Source organism: Atractosteus spatula, chromosome 3 (genome assembly GCF_055471065.1).
Source record: "Atractosteus spatula isolate fAtrSpa1 chromosome 3, fAtrSpa1.hap1, whole genome shotgun sequence".
In the NCBI taxonomy this organism is placed as follows: Eukaryota; Metazoa; Chordata; class Actinopteri; order Semionotiformes; family Lepisosteidae; genus Atractosteus; species Atractosteus spatula.
Window position 1 is genome coordinate 14,809,373 of NC_142708.1, and position 25,482 is coordinate 14,834,854.

At 35.6% G+C, this 25,482-nt stretch overlaps 1 protein-coding gene across 1 annotated transcript in view; it reads left to right on the forward strand.

Moving 5' to 3' along the window:
* Positions 1 to 25,482, forward strand: part of frmd3 (FERM domain containing 3) — a 99,411-nt gene that overhangs the window by 43,021 nt on the left and 30,908 nt on the right. Inside the window, exons 2-4 of the mRNA XM_088911780.1 lie at positions 5,272 to 5,376; positions 10,638 to 10,680; positions 13,952 to 14,030. Of these exons, the coding sequence (XP_088767906.1) occupies positions 5,272 to 5,376; positions 10,638 to 10,680; positions 13,952 to 14,030 (227 nt within the window). The remainder of the gene's footprint in view (positions 1 to 5,271; positions 5,377 to 10,637; positions 10,681 to 13,951; positions 14,031 to 25,482) is intronic.

Here is a 25,482-nt window from a genome sequence, read left to right on the forward strand (position 1 = left end):
TGAATTGTCTTTGTAGATGTTGTGAAAGGGATTGAACTGGGAAGCTGGAGAAATGATATTCCACCTTTTAAATGGGAGATTTGGGGTGCTTCAGTATCTGGCAGCTTAATTGTGGTACTTACCTAATTTGATTTTCAAAGCATTGCTTAATTGTATATGTGATGTTTTTCATCTGAACACTTCATGTACTTTCATATCTGAGATAAGTGACGTGAATACTATATTTTTTTGTGAATGAAAGATACAGGCTAGATGTCTCTTTTCTTCATAAACCTCAGTACATTTCAATATTATCTCATTTAATGTCACTGTAAAATAAATTCTCTTGTTCAAAGAACACACAAAATGATTTTTAAAGCTGATTATTTTTTGAGTGTGTAGGGTTGGTATAGTTCATAATGAAAGTATTATTGGATTGGTTTTCAAGAAATTTGATTACTGGTGATTTTTAAGACTTTAATCTTCAACATTCAGTTTGCCATTCTGTGCACCCGCTTCTTTTCAAACTAGGATTCAATCTGTGGTAAACAGTACATAGCTCAGAATTGTTTGGAAACAAAAGTTTCATGACAGTGTGGTGCCCTGTTATAATTATTACAAACAATGAGAATATGATGTTTCTGGTGTAGCTGCAGTATATGTAGATGTATTACTAAACCATTGATAGAAACTAGGCATTTCTATGAAGAATAAATACTGTATATTCACATGTACAATACCTACTTGCTGCTGACAGAGAAAAGACTATTTACTAGTTATTGGGTTTATGGAGGTGAAACTTCAGCAAGTTTTAATGTCCAATGTATTAGTTTTATGCCAACTCTGTCGGTGAGATGTCAGTATAATGGTTAAAAACACTTCAGTAACAATAAGATTATCTGAACTAAGCTGTAGTTACTGATAAGCAGTGTTTTACTTGGAATATTGTGGTCAGTTGTGGTCACCAAACTATAAAAAAGATATGACTGCTCAATAGGCAGTAGTAAGGACAGCACCCAGAATAATTCCTGGTCTGCACAGAGTGTCATCATCTTAACACAGGATACTTCTTCAAGATGTGCAGTGATATAAGGACCTGGGAACACAAGAGCCAATTAACCTTAAATATTTTAGGACAGCACCAGGAGACACTTTTTTACACAGAGGTTTGTATGTTCAAGATGACTCTGTGGAGACATGGCTTTAAGACATGGCTTAATGGAGCTCTTGCATCATTAAGTTACCAACAACAAGTGAAATGGATGAGCTGAAAGTCCACCTTTTGATTGTAACCTTCCGGATATTCTTGTTATTGTACTGAACACATGGCAAAGAGATGATGTTTATCCTGAAATTTGAGAGTGGGCATTGATTCAGACAACTGGCTATATTGAAGACACTATTTCTACTATTATTAGAATTTTTGCAGATGAGTGACTTAATGCACTGTAAAGAGACTGAGTGAGGCAGAGAGACAGGCAAGACTACCTCACATAAAATCTCCATTAGAATCTCACTGTTGGCTAAATAAGCTATTTTTATTCTCAGTTTAAAATTCTGGTATCTATCTCTTCTAAAATAATTTTAATAATGTTGAAGTGAAAGCGAAGAAGAGAACATCTACAACTTATAAATATAAATAATTTAATACATGGTAAATTGTAACATCACGCATGGAGTTAACTGGTGAAATCCAACGTAGCTTATGTAAAAATGAAGCACCATTTTATTAAGCTACAAGGCTTTAAGTTTATTTGCATGTATTACTTGTAGTACTTCAACAACATATATTGCAACATGCTTTCATAAACTCCTTAGCTCCAGAACACTCTACTGTTCTGTCTGTGGTGTTTGGTATATCCCTCAGGAATTATTTTCATGCATAACATTAAAAAAACAAAAACGGCAAGGGGAAACTTCCAGGCCAGCTCAATAGATCGCTACCTAATCATTCATGTATATGTAATCTCTCTGTAGATGGCAAATAGTGAACCTACCAACTGTACTTGCATCTTGTGTACAGTTTGTGTGTAATGTACGCATAGCCATGTTATTTTCCTTAAGAATCAAACTTTAGAATTATCACAAAAGTATGTTTATCAATAATGCTGTAATTAGAACTTTTTTTGTCATTATCCATGGAATTAGTCCAGATTGAACTGCTGTAATATTAAGCTTGCAAGTTAAGCCCGTTTTTCAGCTGCACCTCGTATAAACATCAGGTTAGAGTTTAATATAACAAAAAAGTTGCATAATTCCCCAAACAAATTAAATTCTTTTTGGACTTTTCATAAAAAGAAGGCTGTAACATTTATACACATAAGGAAGTGTTTCAGTTTTCTGAACTCCCTTTTTCTTTCCTTTTTGCGGAATGTCTAGCATGCATAGTGGGGCAAAATATTCTTTTAGCTGTATAGATGGTCTTGCAAAGCTGTCACAATTTCTGGGAAGGTCTGACTTGCAGAATATGTAGAGTAAGGTGTGAGATCAACAACGTTAACATTTGCATTTGCTTTGTCACTTTGTTTGGTGTCCCATAAGAATGAAAAATGAAATGTATGATGTTTTAACTGCCTGCCTAGTATGATAATAAAGCATTTATCTGTATCGAATGTATTCCTAATTTGTCCCAGGTATTTTCTCTGAGGTGCACTCCTTACACTCGAGTTATGTGTGTCTCCAACTTGAGCTTGGGTCATTAGAGAAGAATGGAAAACAAGTGTTGTTTAATCCCTCGTCATTGACGAAACTGACAAAGTATTCAGGCAAGGATAGATCTAAAATTTGTTTATTGACTTCATAATTGCTGCTGTATTGCACAGCCTTTTCCCATCCATGGCAATTTCTAATTGCTTCAGCAAATAATTGTTGTTGCTGAGCAGTGCAATCCATAAAGTCAAGCTGATAGTTGCCAGTTGGGATAGACTAATTTATTACCTAGTTGTAATCATAGATCAATAAAATGCAATTACATGTGGCATTCCCACATTCAGTATGTAATAATGCTCTGCTCTTAGTCCAAGTTTATTGTAAGTTCAGCACGGCTGATACTTGTTTCAAGACAGCAGTGTGATAGATTAGTTTTAAAGTGAAAGTCTAGTAGAAGGCCATTTAAACTGAAACATCAAAGATGGGCTCTAAGTTTATATGGAGGAGTTTTAGAGTATTATTATGCGCACAATCTGTTTAGATTCTGAATTTAGAAAGCTGAGCAGGAAACCCTAAACTGAGTTTAAATCGCTAAATCCCACAGTTTTTACCCCATAGACATTATTTTCCTTAGATTAAATGAGAAAAGCTAAACCAAATTTTGTCGCTGAAAAGGCATTCTGATTTAATGTTCAGGTGGGTAGCTGCGTCAGCATGCGTAGGCTGCAAAGGAACAAGTAATATATCCTTCACCTGAAGAAGGCTCCACGGCTGAAACGTTATGTTTTCTTTCTTCTTTTTTTCAGCATGGAATAAACCTGTTACTTATTCTGATTTAATGTTTGTGCAGTATGAAACAATATGCAGCTGATTGAATCCATTAATGATGAGCCAGGGCTCATCATTACTCTAGCTTCCCAAGTGCCTTTATTGTTTTTTAGCTAATGTAATATTATAAGACATAAACAATTCCTCAGAGTGCTGACTGGTTACAATTATTCTGTAAAGCTACTGCTATAAAGCAGAAGATTGGCTTTCGTTTTAGAGTCTCCTTTTGCCATTAATTTGGACCCAGAATCTTTCCTCAGTCTATGATTCCATATATCTTCAAAAAAGAATTGAGAAAGAAGTCATTGGTCATTTGAATAACCAAAGGTGTTTGTCTCCATTTACAAATATCATTTATATAGTTGTTAGCATCTTAAGTCTGTTTTCTGTCATGTTAGTGAAGGCACGATTAGTGTCCTGAGCTGTAACCCAGATTGCACCCTAGTTTTTAATCAGCCTAGAAATTTTAAAAAGTAATAAAACGCCTTCAAACTTGAATAAAACCAGTTCAAAATTGGTCCAAAAATAACTCGTAACACATTTACACAATGTTGGAAATACTGTACAGTAGGTAAAGTAGGTAATTTGACAGTAAAATACTATCTCAGACTAACCTGTCAGAAATAAGAATCAGAACCGTATCTGAAGATTAAAAACTTAGGAAAAGTGGTAGCATTATAAATTGTAAAATGTGCATAAGTATTATCATAAATCATAATGAGTTCTCCTTAACAGGTTTAGTTGAAAAAAGTGATACAATTTTATAAACAGTAATACAACGTGCAAAATGAAAAACTGAAAAAAAATAATGCAATGGATATTGTAAAGGCTTGGGTTTAAATACCACCTATGAAAGGTATCTAATTTCACTGAATGATGATTCTGAAGTTGGTCCCAATGGGAACAATTCTGCCTTATATCCTCACCATAGACAAAGAAAAGTTTACTATGTAGATAGCAAGCGAATCATTTGAGATACAACCTCCCCATGATGTAGAAGGCATGTTCTGACTTTAGACCTAAAGTCGTTTAGCATATAAAGACTTTGGGTGTAATCACCATACATTAATATGAAGTTCATGTGCTTGTAAAACTTACAGTGAGTTATGTCCACAAGTTTGAAAACTGAATTATTGTTGTATCCAATAAATTATCCTTATTATTCTGAAAGCAAAAGCCACCCTATATCCATCGATGGTGCAGAGATCACAATGCCAGCTAAAGGAAAGCTAAAACAATATAAATTATTACAAAATAATGAGATTGTGCTTTATGTTGTCTGATTTTCCCTTTCTGACTTGTTTGTGACTAGGCTAACATCAGTCATCTTCTGAGATCTAAGAAAACTTGATTGAGTGACTACATAGAAATTAGAGTTTTCTACAGAGAGAGAAGCCTTACATTGTTCAATACTGTATTTCATGCCATAACTGCATTGTTATAATGAATTACCTATTATTTTATAAAGGAAAAAAGCACATTGCTTGATATTTAGACATGCATATTTACTGTATGTTTTGTAACTCGTATGCCATATTTATTTTTTTAAATATTTCATACTCATTGTTAAGCAAAACGTATAATACAAGCCATTCAAATAGGTCACCGTGTGGCTTACATTGAATCTTACTGTCAATCTTAACTTAAATGATTTTATTTCATGCCTTATTTGCTTCACTTAGAGGCAGGGTTGGAATAGGGGTAATAAAGAAGTACTGTTGATAAAATATGGATGTCTTTGCACACTATAGAGAAGGAATTTTCCATTGTTAATTATTTCTCATTTTGTTTTCTTCTCTTGTGATTCTTCTGCAGAGAGATACAAAAGGCCAGTTTCTTTTGGACCATGTTTGCAACCATTACAGCCTCCTGGAGAAGGACTACTTTGGCATCAGATATGTTGACCCTGAAAAACAGAGGGTAGGTAACAAAAACCTCTAACAACTAAAAAATATAAATTGCCTGAACCCCTGTGCCGTCATTGACTGTGCAAGATTCGCCTGACTTTCTTCGTAATTTGAATGATACAAAACTTATATTTTCGGTTGGAAAAATGACAGATAGAGACTTACTTACCTCCTTTTATTGTCCCAGATGGGAAATTTGCTTTGCAGGCAGGTACAGTAAAAGGTACATTAATTCACAATACATTTAACACAACATGAGCCCATTAACAAATAAGAGACATACATTTATGATGAGAAAGAAAAAAATCAAGTCAAGTGAAATATACAATCAGTTGTACAAATTAAGGTGGTTAATAGCTGTGGGAATAAGTTAACTTAGTTTTATTGCACTTGAAAGTGGGTAGTCTAAATTGACACCCAGGTGGAAGGAGCTCAAATTCATGGTGCTCATGACCATCGATGATTATACTAGCCTTCTGCATAGATTTCTGACAGCTGTAGCTCTTGTGCATCGATAATTGTGATTATTGTGAACCTTAGGTTCAATAAAAAGTTCTATGGACTGAAGTCATTGTTGTTTTACACACAAAATAAAGAAAGAGTAGAGTTTTTTCAGGAAGAACAATCGATGTTGGCTCTTTTTACATGTGGCATCCATCTTTTCCTCAAAGCTTAGGTTGTAATCAGCAGTAGTGCTAAGATATTTCTAACTTTTGGCAACTCAAAGACTGTTGGTTTTGCAGCTGGTGGTTGCTTTCTATAATCAATGATCATATCTTTGGTTTTTGACACCATTCAACAAAATAATTCACCACAGGCCCATGATCAGAGTCTATGTCTTAGAGGAGACTGACAAGGACATCAGCAAACTTGATGATGTGCCTGTCCTCCAAAGGGCTTCTACAGCTGTCTGTACAATGAATGTATATGGACAGACAACACTGCAGCCATTGCCACTACAAGTAAAATGATTAAAGGCAGTTAAAGCTGTCATACAAGAAGTCTGTAATTCCCAAATGAATTAGAATAGGTGGAATTAGAAGACCCACAATCAGCCTATATATATCCATGTATTCAACACAATGGAATGGTGGTGATTATGGTACAGACCTTTCCTTTCTTGAAGAGTAAACTAGAGGAAAGTCTTGAAGACATCATTCAGACAGTAAATGACACATTTCATATGACTGAAAATACTGTGAAATGTCAAATAGGTCCTTTTAAGCATTTTACCTTGACAGAGGGATCTAGCAAGCAATGGTTCCTATAGACTCAATATAGGTGGTTAACTATGAGGGTCTGAAGTTGCTTGTTTCATTTTTCAAGAGATTATTTGAATCCTTCTGACCGCCGTTTCTGGAAGCTTACAAAGTGTGAGTATTCATAAAGGTCCTTTTGTGAGATTAATTTTATGTGTAGTACATTAGGTATTTATCTGCCATCATAGAGAAAGTATTGTTATTTTATTGCATGGGTGGCTTAGAACTATGTGCCTTTCTCTAAAACAATTCCACAGCAAGAGAAAGTGTGTCTGAGACTGGCTTACAGCTGGTCATTGTATGTCTCAGCCTCCTAGTTTACTCCTACATGGAAACATTGACGACAGCTGAACGCCTCTTACATACTCCTACAAATTAATCCGCTCACTCACAGGACTGTAATCCAGTATTTAGCGCTCTTTTTTTTCCCTTTTAACTTGTAAGAGTGACATTTTGTATTTTGCCATCGGGATGGTGCTTGTGCTTCATACTGTTTTTAGATTTGTGGAAATAAAATAGCTAATCTTCCTTTATTCGATTCTGCTGTAATTTACTGATGTCGGATCAGCTTCAGGGACAAAAAACAACTCTTTTGTTTGCCCATTTTCATAGAATGACTTGAAAACATGGTAAAAGCATAAGCTCTGACAGTTTTAGGTTTGGTTACCATGGAAATGTGAGACAGGAAAGCTCCACAGTAGTTTCCCAATATATCTGATGTTTCTCGGAAACAACCCTCTATCTGCCGATCCTAGTAACTAATTGTAAATTATTTACATCTCTTTATATTTCAATATTAATGCTTATATGCTAGATTTATGCACCGGTCAGCCCAGGAGATGTAGTACTGAATCCTGAACATAGAGAACCTGTTTTTAATTGGTGAGAGAAACAACATGACTCATAAAAGCTAAAAAATGTACCATACTGGAATGATGCCTTTATTTATGTATTTATTTTTTAAAAAAGGATTAAACTGAAGTAAAAACATAAAAATATTGCTAATAAACTGTACACCTACATCGGTGATAACATTTTTTCTAAAAGAAATAATAGAGTTATTCAAATATTTCTTTTTATACAGAAAGAATAATAAAGTCTGAAGGAAATCATTTAAATCTGTTACTATATAACAAAATGCAAAATTAATCAGGCTGGAACAAAAATTCTTTCATCACTTGATTGTTTTATATTTTGGTCAGATAGTTTTTCTTACCTTAAAGATTTTTCCCTCCTTTTGTTTGTTTAAATGTGTGAGAATTCCATTCTTTGGATCAGTCAGTAATAATGTTTTGTCAGGTACATGTACTCTATATAACATTTTAGAATCCCCTGTAAAACTATTAGTGGCTTGTTTCTGTGCAGTGATTTTTGAAATTCGTTATTATTAACTTTATTTACTAAGAAGAGTTAGTTGAGAACAATGATGACTTCTTGATCAGCAGTATATTTATTTGAGCAAGGTGAATGAAGTACCTTTCTTAGAGGTACAATGGGAATGCACAACTAGCACAGCCAGGGTAATCTCAGCTTGCTGTGCAGCACTAAACTTAGGTACTTGCCCAGGTGTCTTTTTGCTCACAATGTGTTTTCAGTGCCACATCATTTCTCCAGTTTTTTTCTCTCAAAAAAGTACATACTTTGGACAAGTGTACATTATCACCTCTGTTATGTTCATATTGGAGTCATAGTGGTACAGTTAACTTTATTTACAAGTTGGATTTTCCAATTAAGGATTGTGAAAAGTATAGTAATTGTCCATTTCAATTTTAAAATTTGCCCATTTATAATAAGACTTGCTCTGTAATAAGAGTGTGATATAAAATATATGTTTCTTAAAGCAAGGTAGAAGACGATAGTTGGAAACAAAAGTTTCATTCTATTTGTGATTCAAAAAAATATAAAAATCGAAAATATAAATATAAAAATCTACTTGAAATATGTCAAATGTGTGATTAAATTATTATTCTGAATTACACACAAAATCAAAGTGTTTAGTTTGTTTCTTTTAATGTTTAGATTTGAATACAGTGCCCACATGCACATTACATCTGTGTGGAAAAGCTAACTTTGGGCTGAATATTCGGTATAAATTTAATCTTGAGTCCTGGGTTCTTGATTGTTAAATGTGTAGTTAAAGGTATATTTGGTGTTTACATTTATTTATCTTTTCAAAAAAGACATTGCAGAAGATATTATTCACTAGTCCGCTTTTCTCTTCAAAACACTCCAGCCCTTGTTAGACGGCTCAGCTGCACTTACTGTAAACATTCTTCCACACAATCTAAAGAGTGTGTCTTCCAGTGTATACTTTTACTGGCTTTTTTAATTTCATCCTGTCAAGTTAAGTCCAAGAGTCTGGAAACTTCATCTTATCTTTTCACATGTTTTTTTTTCTTTGTTCTGAATTAAGTTAAACTATTCTGGTCATGCATTTAAAGTCATAATGAAACACAAACTCTTTACCCTCTGCTCAGGGACCTGTAGATACTTCATAATTGTGACCATCTGTTTAAGTAGATTTAGAATCAATTATCTTAGTAAAGTCTGTATAATCGTGATATTTATTTTGACATTTCTTTGGTACATTACTCTTTGTTCCATTGAGTGGAAAGCTTTTGAGTCACGTAAAAGAATACTGATTACAAGCATTACGTACATGCAAATTACGTTTCAGTGTGCCATTTAAATTAAAATTTTTGATTTTCTGTTTTAATGTGCAACAATGTTGCAGCATTTCTCAATTAAAATGCTTTTAAATTTTAAATAATAGTTTCTTCAGCATGTGGACATTTTTGAAGAGCGTCCAACTCATCCATTAACTGTCACAGAAATTAAAGCTCTAGTTCATCATTTATTTCTGTTTGGTGACATTCCATTTCCAAAAAAAAACATATTGGCATTCTTCAATTTCCAGTTCCAGTTCAGACATTATCCGTTACTGTTGTATACTGCATACACCTCCTTCCAATTAGGGGCTCCATTTGGTTGATTTACTTAATGATGTATGTACCTCTGTTTTTTTAAAGTGAATATTTTTAGTCAAAACTTGAATATTCAAACTCCAAACAAAATCTGATGAGTTCGTAAGTATTCAGCCGCTTGAGTCAATACTCACCAGAAACACCTTGACAGCAGTTGCAGCTGTGACTCTTTCTGGAGTAGTCTCTTCCAACTTTACATATCAGGATCGTGCAACTTCCATCCCAGTTCCAGTTTTATCTCATCATACCACAAAAGTATTTTGCCACGTCTGCATTATCCCTTAAATGCTTTGTTACATACTCCGTGTGGGATTTGAGCTTTATTTTTTCAGTAATGGCTTCCTTCTTGTGACTCTGCCCCAATGGCCACCTTAAACTCATGGACATTTTCTCCAGTCTCAGCCATAGACCTCTGTAGCATTTTTAGCTAACCAGCTTACCATAAATGTTTAGCATTCAAGTTTTGGTTAACCACTTTGTATGTATAATTTGTAATTCAATACAATGGGACATAATTGGAAAGGGGCAAATACTTTTGCAAGGCACTGCCTATGAGCCTCATTAACTGCAATGCTGCTTTAATGTAATTAAGCTCAAATTATTTTGGATTGTCAGCGTTCTGTAACCTTCTTTGGGTATTACTTTTCCATATTCAAAGGATGAAAAGGATGAAAATAAATAAAATTTATGGCTTGGAAAATTAAAATGTACTTTTGAAATGTAATCAGGATATTAATATCACATTCAAATTTACCATTAACACATTTTTTAAACTACATTTCATAAAAGGGGTGTTACATTTTTTCCCAGTGTTATCTGACAAAAAAATAATCACACATTTATATCAGAATCTTCTTTTGTTTACCATAACTTCACTGCATTGTGGCTGAATTTTCAGAAATGCAACAATGTTTACTTTCTGCACTGGCACTGCAGAAATGTGAAGCATCCAAAACTTGCTACCTCAATAAATTATTTTTGCTTAGAAACTCTTTAGATGAACTAATGCTCTGTCCATTTTTCTCTTTCAGCACTGGCTGGAGCCCAACAAGTGCATTGTGAAGCAAATGAAATGTAAGTGTTGGTGGCTTTTTTTCTGTGTCTGTTAAAAATAGACGTTGCTTTAAAACATTTGGCCAGATGGTACAGGCTTATTTCTGTGACAGACTGAAACACTGAAAAGGATTAAGTATTTTATGGTTTACAGCACATTTGAATATGTTTAGAAGGTCTTGGTTGAGAGTCATTAATCGAGTGTCTGGTTATAAAGATATCGGCACAGGATGTCTATAATTATTATTGACCCTGCAATTGTTTACCCCAGTGATTAGAATTATTAGTTAATTTGAAATATTCTAATTATTAATCCAATGGTATATGTGTCTCAGTTTTACGTAATGTGAAATCTGTTTTTTTAGTAAGTGCTTGATTCATCAGTGTTTTATTCAGGACTACCTGAAAAGTAGAATTTTAAGCAATAAAAAAGGGGAAAAAAAAGAGGCAAAATATGAGCTTGGTCACATAACATTTTCTAAAAGTCGTGAATTTCTAATTACATAAATGCATGTCTCGTGTAACCATAACTAAATTAAATATTAATTTACATTAATCAGGACTTAGGCATCATTTTGTAACCTAGACCTTTTTTTTGCCTCTTTCTGAAAATTGTCCTGAGGGTGTTTAAGCTTTCCTAAAAAATAATGTACTCAGTTTTAAAATGACAGCACATTTAGAAAGAAAACACACAATTGTCTGTTTTCTGGATTACAACTTGAAATTATTGTCAATGCAAAAACTGCATGGACATTATTTTGTTTATATATATATGCACATGTATAAAGAAGCTTTGTTTTAACCTTGCAAAAAGATTGTGACAATTATCTGATGTTTTCATTGCATTGCAGTGTTATATACTCCAGGTCTGCATTTCACATTTTACCACAGACAAATTCTAGACTTACTTTTTGAGGATTCATTTAAACTGCAGATGTTATGCTTTGTTAAGTAGTGATGGCTGCCAATGATTTGCAGGCTCACTGTATCTTGTGCAACTGTAATCTTGTGCCTCTGACTAGTGAAAAGCCATGCGTATTTAAAAACTGAAAACAGGAGACAACTTTATGCAGAGGTTTGTCAGAATCTAGAAAAAAGGCTGTCCATCCATGTTGTTCCATGTTGTTAAAGTCTCTTGTTTCAAAAAAGAAGACATCCTTCAGTCACTTAGCTACCAGCAACAAGATGCATTATGTAGATTGATTGCCTCCTCTCATTTGGAACCTTTTTATGTTCTTATGTAAATATGGAAAAACAAGGCTTAATATCAATCAACTTGCCTTTGTGTCTTGATGCTGTCATCCCTGAAAATGATAAGAGAACTGTTTTTGGTAACATTTTACCATGCTAAAGGATATGATATTGTGGTGAATATGTATGTAGGCTTGCAGATACCTTTGAATTAAAGATGATTCTAAAGATCTGTGACTGAAATCCTATTATACTTGTTAAGGATAGTATTTTATTTATTTTGTCCTTGATGTAATTATCATAATAATATAAAACTTTACAACTTACATGATTTTCACATTTGAAGGAGAAGTCTTTTTTAATTGTCTCACAGAGAAATCCAACTACATTTACAGATTTTGCAGAAAGATGCTTTAAAAATGTAAAAAGACAGCTCAAATACTAAACCTTTTCAGTGTGTTTTGAAAGTATTCTATATAAAAAATGTATTTTCTAAATAATTAACTTAATAACCACTTTACTGAAACTTATTTTAACCTCATTGTTAATACCTCATTTAACTCCATCCATTAACTGGAATTTTCCACTCCAATACATTTTTCTTTCTTAATCAGAATATACAGCAGTATGTACCTTTTCAGTGATCATTTTTCTAAGGTATTTGCTTTTAACGTTGCGTGGTGGTTTGGTGATTAACAGTGCTGCCTAGCAGCACTTGGGCCCCGGGCTTGTTGTAGGTCTGGGCTACCTTTTGTGTGTGAAGTTCCCATGTTTTTGTGGCTTTTCCATGAGTGCAGGCTAGGTGATTAGGTACAGTAATTAGTGTCTCTAAAATGACTCCTTGTGCTTGCTTGTGTGTGTCCTGCAGTTAACTGGCAGCCTATTCAAAGAGAAGTCCTGTCTTGTGCCCAGAGTGTCTTGGATTGCCTCCAGTTGGCTAAGACCCTTAACAGCACTAAGCAATTAACTGATTATGTATGACTTTCTGATATTTTTTTATCAATCTGATTAAGGGTGGGTAAAATTAGTTGTCTAAAGGATGACAGAGAAGAAAGAGGATCTCTTTCACCAAAATCTCCGTCAAGAAAATTCCTTTTTCCAGGGAGTCACAGATTCAAACATTAATAAATATGTAAAAAAATAAGAAACAGAGATGTATTTTACTAGTAATTAATGGGATTTTAAATCTGTAAATGAGTCTCAGGTGTATCCTTTTTCGATTTGTAAAATGTGTGTTTGAAGGTGTAAGTGGGGGGGGTAATTTATAACTGCATGGTAAAATACTGAAAATCTTTTTAGACACTCTCGCTTTCACTTTTAAAGCAGGGCCTTCTAAACACACTCCACAGTTCTAATACAGTATTGCCTCTCTAGAATCAGTCCAGAGTGACCTGATACATTATCATTCTTAGAGGGATGTTGTACTCTAACAGGGTTAAAGAACAGTATTATGAGGGAAGTATTCAAAATACTTGATGTATTTTTATGTAAAAGGTTGCGGGAATTTGGAACAATGCTGTGAACTGTTTAAATCAACAATCTCCAGCTCTGGTCCTGCAGACCCACAATCCTTCAAGTTGCAAGGTTCCTCAACTCTGGAACTTTCAGGTCCAGAACCCATCTGGTTTTCTGTCTCTATAAATCTTCAACAACTTAAGGCTTTGAAGAAGGGATAAATTACTCCAAATTACTCCAATTAGTCTTTATTGAATCAATTTAACACTTCTCCCTGGAGAAGAGCTACTTCTAACTTGAGGAGAAAGAAAACCACTGGATTGCACGCTCGGAGGACTGGAATTGGGAATGCCCTTTTATTGGAATCTTGAATAAACTACTGAAGATGATGAATGTTTTCCTAATTAAGGCAGTAATTATTACAAATTAGTAAATAAAAGCTTGGAAGGAATGAACCAAATGAAAAGAATCTGCAAGATGCAAGCATTGAGAATGCAGAGTCCTGGTACCGCAGGTTGTTTACCATTTGTAAAAAAAACCCAATACAATTGTGATTCACCAAGCATACTGTGGTTAACCTTTGATAAGACTCACTTTAGTAATAAAAGTTTTTTTTGATTATCTGTTCTTATATGCTTTTTTTCAGCTCATTCACCATATACCATGTGCTTTAGGGTGAAATTCTACCCCCATGAACCCATGAAGATAAAAGAAGAGCTTACCAGGTATTTGATTTGGTTATGTTGCTAATAATAACTCTCATCTGCAAAAGACAGGAGAAGAAAAATAAGTAAAATAAAATGAGCATGTGACTGTTCAGCTGTACTATTTACATTGTCATAGTAACCATAAAGTGGTACTGTAGAATAGGGCTACTCAAAAGGCAATTGTGCACAGATGGAAAAACAACAAGAGAAAACAGGGATTTTTAAAATACAGTAAACTTCACAGAAGGGATAAATCAAAAGCTTTCAAGATTTTGTGACCTCTTTTAGGTAGATAAAGTAATGAAAAGGAGAAATGGAACATAGATCTTCAGATGATCAAATTCATGGGTCTTCTTAGAAGTGTAATGTTTGTACTGTCAAGTAGTGCAATGTGTTTGTGTCATCATGTGTATTTTGTCAGAATGAAACTAAACTATCTGCCTTCAGTATCAGTGATTTAAAAAAAACTTCAGGGAAAGAAAGATGAAGATTCTGCTACATGTTTTGCACTTTAAGGAAAAGAAAACAGACTGTTCTTGCTAAGCTCAGTAAACATTTACTGTGTTTATTTATATATTTACCTGGTACTTTATATAGTCAGATGTAGTTCTTACTCTTGTCAAAAATTCGTTTTCAAGAAATATTCTTTTAAAATATAACAAAACAATTATAGAAAGAAACTCATTGTTTCTTGTAGGTTGTGTTGCAAATAGTTCTGCAGAAATTAGAAAGATTTAGAGAGAGGGGTGGAGAGATTTTGACCTCTAAGGTTAATACTATAGGCTTTGGTTTAAAATATAGTTTGTCTTTGTAAAAGACAAGTGATAAACTGCATGTTTGTTTTTCTTGCATCATTAATTCTTAACAGAGTTATTTTGAACAATCTGCTGTATGACCAGATGGAAAATACAGATGGTTACACAATGCCCCATTTGTCAAATGTCAATGTTTGGTGAAAAGCTGGAATCTGCTTGAGAATGAACATTAGGCATAAAAGCAATGTATATGTCTCGTAATTTAGTTACAGTAGCTTTATATATATATTATTTTATACAGTACATTACCTTAATTGACCATTATATAACCGCACAAAAAGACACAAAAATCTTCAAAGGCATTGCAAAGAACAACACGTTTATAAGAACTAAGATCACATAGAATATTTTTTTGCAATATTTTCAAATTTCATTTTTGAATTTAAAATAAAAAATGCAGCCACTCAAAGTATGTGACTGATTTGATCTCTGTGATGTACTTTACTATAGGTATACATAAAGTAGCTACATAGCATCTCTCATGTAAAGCCCTTTCTTGCTAGTTTGAGTTTTGTCAAAAAGACAAGTGTCAATCATTCTATCAAAGTAAATTTAAGAGTACAATATAGATAGATACTTTATAGATCCCGTGAGGGAAATTGCAGTGCAACAGCAGCTTAACACAGACAACACAGCCACAGTGTAAAGAATTATACAATAATAATAATAACAATAATAACAATAATAATAATAATAATAATAATAATAATACAATACATTCAATACAATCAGTACAGTGAGGGGTGCACTAAAAAAGTTACTCACAGTCAAGAACACACAAAGTACAAACTAGAACAGAACAGTACGCAGAAAAATCGTATTGCACATATGAATATAAGTATAGATGTAAATATAAATATAAATGTATCACACGGGTCCCTGGCATATATTGCACAGAAAACGGTTGTAAACGGGAAAAGAGAAAGAAGAGATGTAGCAGTTTACTGTTCAGTCCAGAAACAGGTCACTGTCAATGTTGCCTCTGCCCAGACGCAAGGTGGATGCGTTGTACAGTCTTATGGCAGAAGGTAAGAATGACCTCCTGTAGCGCTCCCTGTCGCACCGTGGTTTAATCATTCTATTGCTGAACATGCTCTTCATTTCTACAAGCCTGTCATAGAGGGGATGGGAGACGTTGTCCATGATGGCCTCTAGTTTGGACACCATTCTCCTCTCAGCCACTACCTCCAAGGGGTCCAGGTCAGACCCAATGACAGAGCTTACTCTCCTGATGAGCTTGTTCAGCCTTTTAGAATCCACTGCTCTAATCCCAGGGCCCCAGCATACCACTGCGTAGAAAATGGTGCTCGCTACCACCGACTGATAGAACATATGTAGCATCTTACAACATACATTGAAGGACCTGAGCCTCCTCAAGAAGTAAAGTCGGCTCTGTCCCTTCCTATAGATGGCCTCAATGTTCTTAGACCATTCCAGTCTATCGTCGATGTGCACTCCCAGGTACTTGTACGAGTCCACCATCTCCACGCCACTCCCATGGATGTTGACAGGAGTAGGTTTGACCTTTTTCCTCCTGAAATCTACCACCAGTTCCTTTGTCTTTGTTACATTCAGTTCCAAGTGGTTCTCCCCACACCACTCCACAAAGCTGCTGACCAGTCCTCTGTACTCCTCCTCCTGCCCACCCTTGATACATCCCACAATTGCAGAGTCATCTGAGAACTTCTGCAGGTGACATGACTTTGAGTTGTATTTAAAGTCAAAAGTATAGAGGGTGAAGAGGAATGAAGAAAGAACTGTCCCCTGAGGAGCCCCTGTGTTACCCACTACCTGTTCAGACACACAGTTCTGAAGTCTCACAGACTGTGGTCTGCCTGTCAGGTAGTCAGTGATCCACGAGATCATGTAGGCAGTGATCCACGAGATCATGTAGGCATCGACTTGCATCTCCTCCAGCTTCCTCCTTAGAAGTAAGGGCTGGATAGTATTGAAGGCACTGGAGAAGTCAAAAAACATGATCTTTACGGTCTTGCCAGCCCTGTCCAGGTGTGAGTAGGCCCTTTGCAGCATCCTCCACACCAACATAGGGCTGGTAGGCGAACTGTAGGGTGTCCAGTGATGAGCTAACCAGGGGTCTCAGGTGGGATAAGACCAGCCTCTCCAGTGTCTTCATGACATGAGAAGTCAGTGCAACTGGTCTGTAGTCATTGAGGACAGAGGGGCGCCCTTTCTTTGGTACCGGGACCAGGCATGATGTCTTCCAGAGCACAGGGACTCTCTCTAAGCGCAGGCTCAGGTCGAACAGTCACTGGAGCACTCCGCTCAGCTGATCAGCACAGGCCCTCAGAACTCTGGGACAGACGTTGTCTGGTCCTGTGGCCTTACCCTGGTGCAGCCTCAGCCGTGATGGTCAGCCTGGCCTGGGGGATGGTGCTCATAGCGCTGTCAGTGCTGCAGGTGTTAATGGTGGAGGTGTTGGAGAATGGCAGCTGTGGGGGATGGGTGGGTGAGTAGCTGTTGGGGGTCGTAGCTGTAGGCGGCCATGATTGTGGGGGGATGGAGGAGGTGTTGGGCAGTCACAGCTGTGAAGGGTTAGGGAGCGTGTGGCTGTGGGGGGATGGGTGTTGAGTCACAGATGGCCCTGAATCAAACCTGTTAAAAAACTGGTTCAACTCGTTGGCCATCTCCAAGTTCTCCTCCGTTGCACCCCCAGCCTTTTTGAAGCCAGTGATCTTTCTCATGCTGCTCCATACATCTCTCACCCTATTCCTTTGTAGCTTGTCCTCTACCTTCCTCCTTGCTCTCTCTTAACTTCTACTTTAGTTCCCTCTGTACATGCTTGACCTCTTCCTTATCCCCCCTCCTGAAGGCTCTCTTCTTGTTATTCAGAAAAGCCTTCAGGTCGCTGGTGATCCAGGGTTTGTTGTTGGGAAAGCAGTGTACGTCTTTGGTGGGGATGGTGTTGTCTACGCAGAAGTTAATGTAGTCAGTGACACAGTCCACCATGCTGTCTATGTCGTCCCCATGTGGTTCGCACAGCACATCCCAGTCGGTAACCTCCAAAGCACCACGTAGATCCTCCATAGCCTCCTGAGACCATCTCCTCACAGTCCTCATGGTCGCAGGTTGACGCTGGACAATAGGCGTGTATAGTGGTGTAAGCAGGACAAGGTTGTGATCTGATCTGCCAAGGGGGGGAAGGGCTGTGGAACTATATGCATCCTTAGCATTGGCATATAATAAGTCCAGTGTTTTGTTTTCTCTGGTCGGGCACTTAACAAACTGGTGGAAAGTAGGCAAAGTGGTATAAATAGAGACGTGGTTAAAGTCCCCTGAAGTAGCTATAAAAGCGCTAGGGTGCTTTGTTTGTAGCCTGGCTGTGACTGTGTTTATGACATCACAGCTGCCTCTGCGTTTGCCGTAGGTGGAATGTAAACAACAACAAAGATGGCGCATGTAATTTCTATTCAATTAAATTGTGAAAGAATAAAGTTGGAGTGCATAGTTTTAGAAAACAATTGCTTAATAATAAGATAAAAGTTGAGAAGAAACAGTAAGTTGCCCTGAGGAATTTAAGTCACATTCCATACAGTAAATTGATCCCTTTGAAAATGAATTTAATGAGCAAAGTAATGTTATGGTTTTGGAATACATTCAGATATCCGCAAAAAGATAAATCATTTGTATGCAATGCAAAGCATTGCAAAGATAAAATACTCAGATTTCCAATGCCTCATTGGCTCTAGAGTTCATAATGACGAAAAACGTAATATTTAACACACCAAAAAAGCATGTTTGTTGAACACAGGGTTAAAATGTTTTTTTATAAAACTTATTTGTTCAAGGTCATTTCTGACAAAAATTCTTCTTCAGCCATTTAGAAAAAAATGTAACCACAGTACAGTATACATATTGAATGAATTAAAAAAACATCTTGAGTCGTTAGAATAATCTTATTGTACTACAGTAATGATTTGTTATTACGCAGAAATCCAGTACAAACAGCTGGAAAATTATTAATAAATAGTAATCTTTTGAACTGACACTTTCTGTGTTTCTGCTGTCCTAGAGCATTGTTAAAATTAATTTTCAAAGGAAGGATAACACTGAGTACTTTATCTCTAGTCCTAAAGGGCCAGACAGTCCTATGTTTTAGTTCCAACAGAGGTCTTAGATAATTGAACTAATTTCTCACTTAATTTGACTAACTGAAATATTTTTGCTTCTTTAAAGGAAATTGTAATTAAAAAAAAACTTCCAAAGCCTGCCAAACTACGGCTCATGAGGATTGCATTGAGAAACACAGTAATAACAAGTATGACTGAACAAAAGCAAAGGTCTTACAAAATCTTAGTAAGTGATAGCTATGAGACATTTTGAAAGTGGTCTGTGCATTTGACACATTTTAAAATAAAACAGAATCATGTCTCGCTAGTTTTATTTTTCCAAAAGGAATTGATTCATTCATACTTTTTTCAGTTATTAGAGACTGAAACTAAAAAGTTTATTTTTAAATTTAAATTTTAGTTTAGTTTTTGGAAACTATAGTTTGTGGTAACACTTTAGATAAAGAGTGCAAATATTTTGTTTTCCCAAATAATTTATTTTATGTAGTTTCCATTCCATAAAGGCGCAGAAGAAATGGTGGTTTTCTAGAAATGAGTAATCTTACATGCCTATAATCCAATACTCAAGTGTAAGAGGTCAAATAGCAAAGCCACTTTGGCCTGCTGCTGGACCACCTTTAAAAGGATATACTGTACAGTATAGTGCAGCTGTGAGCTGGAACATGTGAAGTGCTTGGCATGAATGTCACTTCAATAACACTGTCATTTAGCGCAGTGCATTTGGAATGGCCCAAAAGACAACTGAATTAACATCAAAGGCTTGTACATGCCTTACTGTGATTAGATTAGTTATGAAATCTGGTGCTGTATTCTTTGCATTTTTTTTATTTTTGTCAAGCATCAATTAAACCTTATCAGTTTTATGAAGCCAAGGACCAGTCTGAAGTATTCCAAAGTAAATATATTATGGAATTGTTTTTTTATTTTTTTTTTGTTTGATGGTGTGAGAGTGGAGAAGCCTTTGATCTCTGGAGTGGTGTTGAAAGCGAGGAGGGGACATTGCTTTTGATCACAGTCTAATGCACAATGGAAAAGAATGCATTCCCAAAGTTCTACTTAATTTTACTGACAGTTTAATACAATACTTACACTGAAATGTTTGACGATACGTTATTGACTTTTTATCATTCAAAGTTGTCAGTATTATCTCTGGAATGGATATTGTTTTAAAAGACCTTTGACTACAATGAAAGATTCTCTATGAAAGTAATACATCTATCCATTAAAAAATGTTACAAAAACAAAAATGCGATGACAGATCAGAACTGTTACATTAGGCCACCCAGCAGTTCGATTTTAAAACAAAGTTTGTTACCTCCACTGTAGGTTAAACACACCACTTTAATCACTGCTGTTTACGTATGATTTTTGGAGCACATTGTCCCAAATTCAACTATAGTTTTCAGATAAGCTTTACCATGGGAGCAGTCAATACAGCTGTGCATTTTAACATACTGCTGTTTTACATACTATGTGTCTTTGTGTCAGATAACTCCTCTTCAGTGCTTCCATAGCAGATGACAATGTCTGGAGAGGACCGATTTGGCTGTATAAACCTGTAATGAACAGCCCCACAGGCTGACAGTGTTCTGAAATAGCTGGACTATATCAAATGTCCAGGGATACAGGGAATTTGCCACTGGGGTTTATGGTTTGTTTATGGTGTGGGGGCTTGTGAGAGTGCCATCTACACATCTGTATCCCTGAAGATGGGTTGCTAACTGGTTTGAATAGACAATGGCATGAAATAGTAAATTAGACAAAAAAAAATGAAAACTAAAGTGCTTTTTAAACATTTCATTCCATGTATATCTCTTGTTGTAATGAGAAGGCATTTCACATGACATGGCATTGCACTATATGGAATAGGTCTGTAAACATTAATCTGTAGGAACAATTCTGATAATTTGATGATTTTCAAATTTAATTTTAACTACATGTTTTGCAACATTTTCTGCTGTTCTAAAGTGTACAGATACAGTATACAAAAGAGGGTAAGATATACATACAGTTGTGGCAATGGAGGGGTTTTCTAACTCTGGACCTCTTACTACAGAATCTAGGAAGTTTGCTACTGTATATGAGTATCTCTTTAAACTGTCAACAGATTAAGTTCAGTTAAAATTTAGACTGTAGCTATTTGTAACCACCCATTGGATTCCAGACCTGAGAGGAAACATTAAACAAAACCTAGATCCGGAAAGAAACTTAAGAACCTGCTAAAGGCACCCAGACACTTAAAGGGCTCCAAGACACTGAAGAACAGACAAAACTAACATTCAGGGAGATGTGTTCCCTGGATTGTCATCCTCCTCCACTTTGCTTTATATCCCTACCTTACTTTCTGTCCCTAAAACCCGAAGAAGTCTCTAGAGCTCAAAAAGTTTTTTTGTCCTGCTTTTCAGAGTGCAAGTAACTTTTACTTGTTCCTATGATGTTTTAAAGGTGACAAAAAATATATGGGGGTGGTGTGGTGGTGCACTGATTAGCATTGGTGGCACGGGTTCGGTTCTGGGCCTGGGGTGCTATCTGTGTGGACTTTGTATGTTCAGTTACAAAGACATCAACGAAACACCAAACCTAAATACAGAACACAGCAGAAACAACAAAATAAAATAACATACAACTCAAATAAACTTAAATAAGAAGATGGTGCAATCAATGGGCAAAAAAAAACACCGGTGTGAGTTAGTGGTAGAGGTAGAATTCAATAACCTGACAGCTTGCAGGACAGCCGATCACCCCCTGTAATGCCTTTCTGTTAGACAACGAACTGCTGTCAAACCACACTGTAATGCCACACGTGTGCACACTTTCAATAGGTGTAATAGGAGTACCTGAAGACAGACTACATTTTTTCAACTGCCTGAGGATGTGTAAAGGCATTGTACTTTGTAGCTCCAGTTACATGCTGGGCCCTCATTAAATCGTTAGTAATGAAGGTACCCAGGAACTTGAAGCTGCTAAATAACTCTTTAGCCACGCCAATGATGTGACTATGAGTATGGTCCCCACCCTGCTTTCTGAAATCGACACTCAGCTCTTTGGTTTTGCTGATGTTAAGAGAGAGGTTATTGTCACAGCACCGCCCCACCAGGTTCCTGAACTCTTCCCTATAGGCTGTCTCATCATTACTGGTGATTCGGCCAACAATGGTAGTATCATCAGTATACTTGTAGATGGAGTTGGAGTTGAGTCTGACCACACAATCGTGAATAAACAAGGAAAAGAGCAGGGGGCTAAGCACATAGCCTTGAGGGGCACCTACAGTATATTGACAGTCAGAAGAAAAGTTTGGAAAGCATGGAAAAAATCATAAGTAGTTGCAGAAAAACTGCAACTGTTTTTGGTACAGTGTATTCCAGCAGAGAAAGACATTTTATAAATACTGTCTTTTAAAGACATCTTAAGTTTGCTTGAAGTTTAATTGAGTTATTATAGTTCAGGGGTCTTCTCTAGAGGGCCTGGGTGATGAAAAAAAAAACACCTGAAGAAGATTCCTCTGAATATTTAAAAATTAGATATTAAAAAAACAAGATGTTCATTTGTTACTCATTTAATGCATGTATACATGCTTTTTTCTTGCTGTCATTATTAGCAAATAGGATATAATGAAATCATTACAAATGTAAGGCATGTGGAGTCCTACATTACAAATCAAAAGAAACATAATGGATTTTCCAACCTACTGTACTTCAAATGGAGTCCAAATGAATGTGATGTCAGCTGGGGTACTTGGAGGTATCTTTCCAAGCAGCTGATTGTATCAGTGATCATTGAGAATGAGGCATTTGGCTGTTTTTTTATACATGCCCATCAGACGTCACTAGGGAGAAGAGACTCCGGCTAATTCTTGGGCTAATTCTTGAATTAATTGCAGGGTTGGAGTGTTAAATTATAGTGTACATTTAAAATGGTAAACTTCTCAGGGCTGTAGGGAATGAGCTAAGCAAAGCTTGTGTGAAGTCTGTGGTGGTGGTGAGTATATGCAGGGCGATCATTAATGAGACTCCTGTTCCTAGACACTAGTAACTTGAGGTTTAAGTACAGACTGTTCTTAAAGTTACTGGCTGCGTGGAAGTGGATGACATTATCCTTGGACAATCATCCTGTATGTTTGTAGGACAAGCACACTTTAATGTGCTCTCCAGTTAATAAAACACAGGTTAACATTATATATTAAAATACCTTCTGACATATATAGAAAGTGCAGATTTATACTGCATTATATACTGTACAGTATGGTTAAAATTATTACCTGGGTTAATTTAGCAAGAGAATGTATAGATCTTTATTTTAAAACTGGGAAAGAGGATGCATTATATTACAGAGGTCTCTGAAGAAAGCAGTACTTGCATTTTGAAATTCTAAAAATAAACTTGGTTTTTAGCCAAGTTTAAAATTTAATGCACTGCAACCTTAAATGCATAGTAGTAGTATCTAGTTGGCGAATAGGGTGAGGGAATGCTATAGATATTGCTGCCTATTTTTTCTGTGATGCAGACATCAGAAGCAGAAGATATTTTTCGTTTTTTAATACACTTCCGTGTTGTTGAAAAGATGTACTTCACTAATACATAATCAGTATTGAATATTAGAGTTTACTGTAAGCTTCATACCTTTTTATATGTAGCGTTTATGTGATATTATGAATGATGTTTAAAGAAACAGAAAGCATGCTTGTTATATACAAATTTCTTTAATGATATCAGCCATTCCACAGCTTCCAAATCATTGACAATAAAAGCATTCTGTAAAGGAATTTCCTAGAAATGTTAATGTTTAGCATAATGAAGTACAGGACACTATCAGCAGAATAAAAATGGATTGTGCAAACATAAGTAACAAAAGCAGAAATAGAAAATAAAAGAAGGGCAGACTATTTTTTCCTAACTAGCACTCGGCCTACTGTGGATATTATTTCCATAGCAAATTTCAAATTACCAAAGAAAACAATAAATAGATTTTTCTGATAAGGTGGACGAGCCCTTTGTGAACCATCAAACTGAAATAGGCACTAGACCTAGACACATTTTCCAAAACAATGACAAAATGGATGGTTGGAATTTTTAAGAACATGTCAGCAGAACATATTTATCATATTTTACATATTTGAAAATATTTTTAGATTTAAATCTATAGATCCTCTTTAATTATAATTCAACAACTTTTCCCAGAGGCCAATAATTCTGACCATGAGTGTATATGTATGAGAAGGATTCTGAGTTCCCCAAATACCTAATTAGACATCAAACAATCACAGAGAAAAAAAACCCTTTAAAAATCTTGCACTGACAAACAGTATATTAATTCACTAGTCCTTAGGCTTAAGGAACAAATGTGGTTGATGAGCCTTTTCATTTCCACAGGCATTTTTTTTTCTTATCTCAGCTGTCAGCCTTTACAGCTGTGTAACATTTTATTCTGCTTCGGAGTTTCACTGTGTGGTGTGGTAGTTTGTCTCATTAGGTCATCATTAAGTAGAATTTGTTTCATTCAATATGTAAATATCCCTCATTTTATTTTAATAAACCTTTTAAATTTTGTGCTTTATCTTTCAAAACATTTTGTCTTTAGAATTCTAAGACACTTTGACGTTTTTTTCTAATTTTGTTAACTACAAGAAATATGTGGATCCTTATGGTGTGCAGTACTGCCCTTGGCCTTCTGTTGATTGGGGATTGGAAGTCCTCAGGGTTGTGACTTCTCCATGTCATAGCAACACATACTGAGTAGCCCCTGGTGACCTCCTGTGTTGCCATGGTGACAGCAGGCTGTCCAAACTCAGTCATGTTTTTATGGCTAAGCCCATTGGTTTGATATCATCCACTTGCTAAGTTCATCAGATCAAAAGATGGTCTTTACTGAATTGTTTGTAACTATCGTCTGGAACAGTCAATTCCCGGCTAATTTTCTTTTATGATTTGTGTAGTTAAATAACTAAAAATCTTGGTTAAAGTAATTTAATCTCCCCATGTCTTTTAATATTTGTATCATTACTGACAAGTATTTTTTTGTATCTTCCTCACAGGTATACTAGTATAACAGTTGTTTTTTGTTCATAATTAACCCAGGAATATTTTAATGCACAAGAGGTATTTCATTGCTCAGTGTTTATATCTGAATTATTTTTATTAAGTTGCAATTTTATACAAATTATTCACTCTGTTGTTTAAGAAAGAAATATTTCCAAACTAATTATAACATAATATACAACCAAAATTATAAATTGTTTGAAAATAATGTGGAAATGAATGTATCAATTGGGAGACAAGGCAGACCCCTTTGTTTCGTTCTCAAATCATTTGATTTTATAATTGTTATACTTAAAGAAACAATCACTGAGTCAGAAATAACTTGTGCAGTGTTATTTTATTGGTAGCAGTGAGTCAATATATATCAATTATATATAAATTACATTGGAGTATCTGAACATGAGCCTTCATTCTTTAAGATCAGTATCTCATTACTGCTATAATAAGTTATCATTCATACTAACATGATATTCCTTGCTAATCCATGTAAAAATCACCCTTTTATTTTTTAATGAAATGCACTGGTACTGTA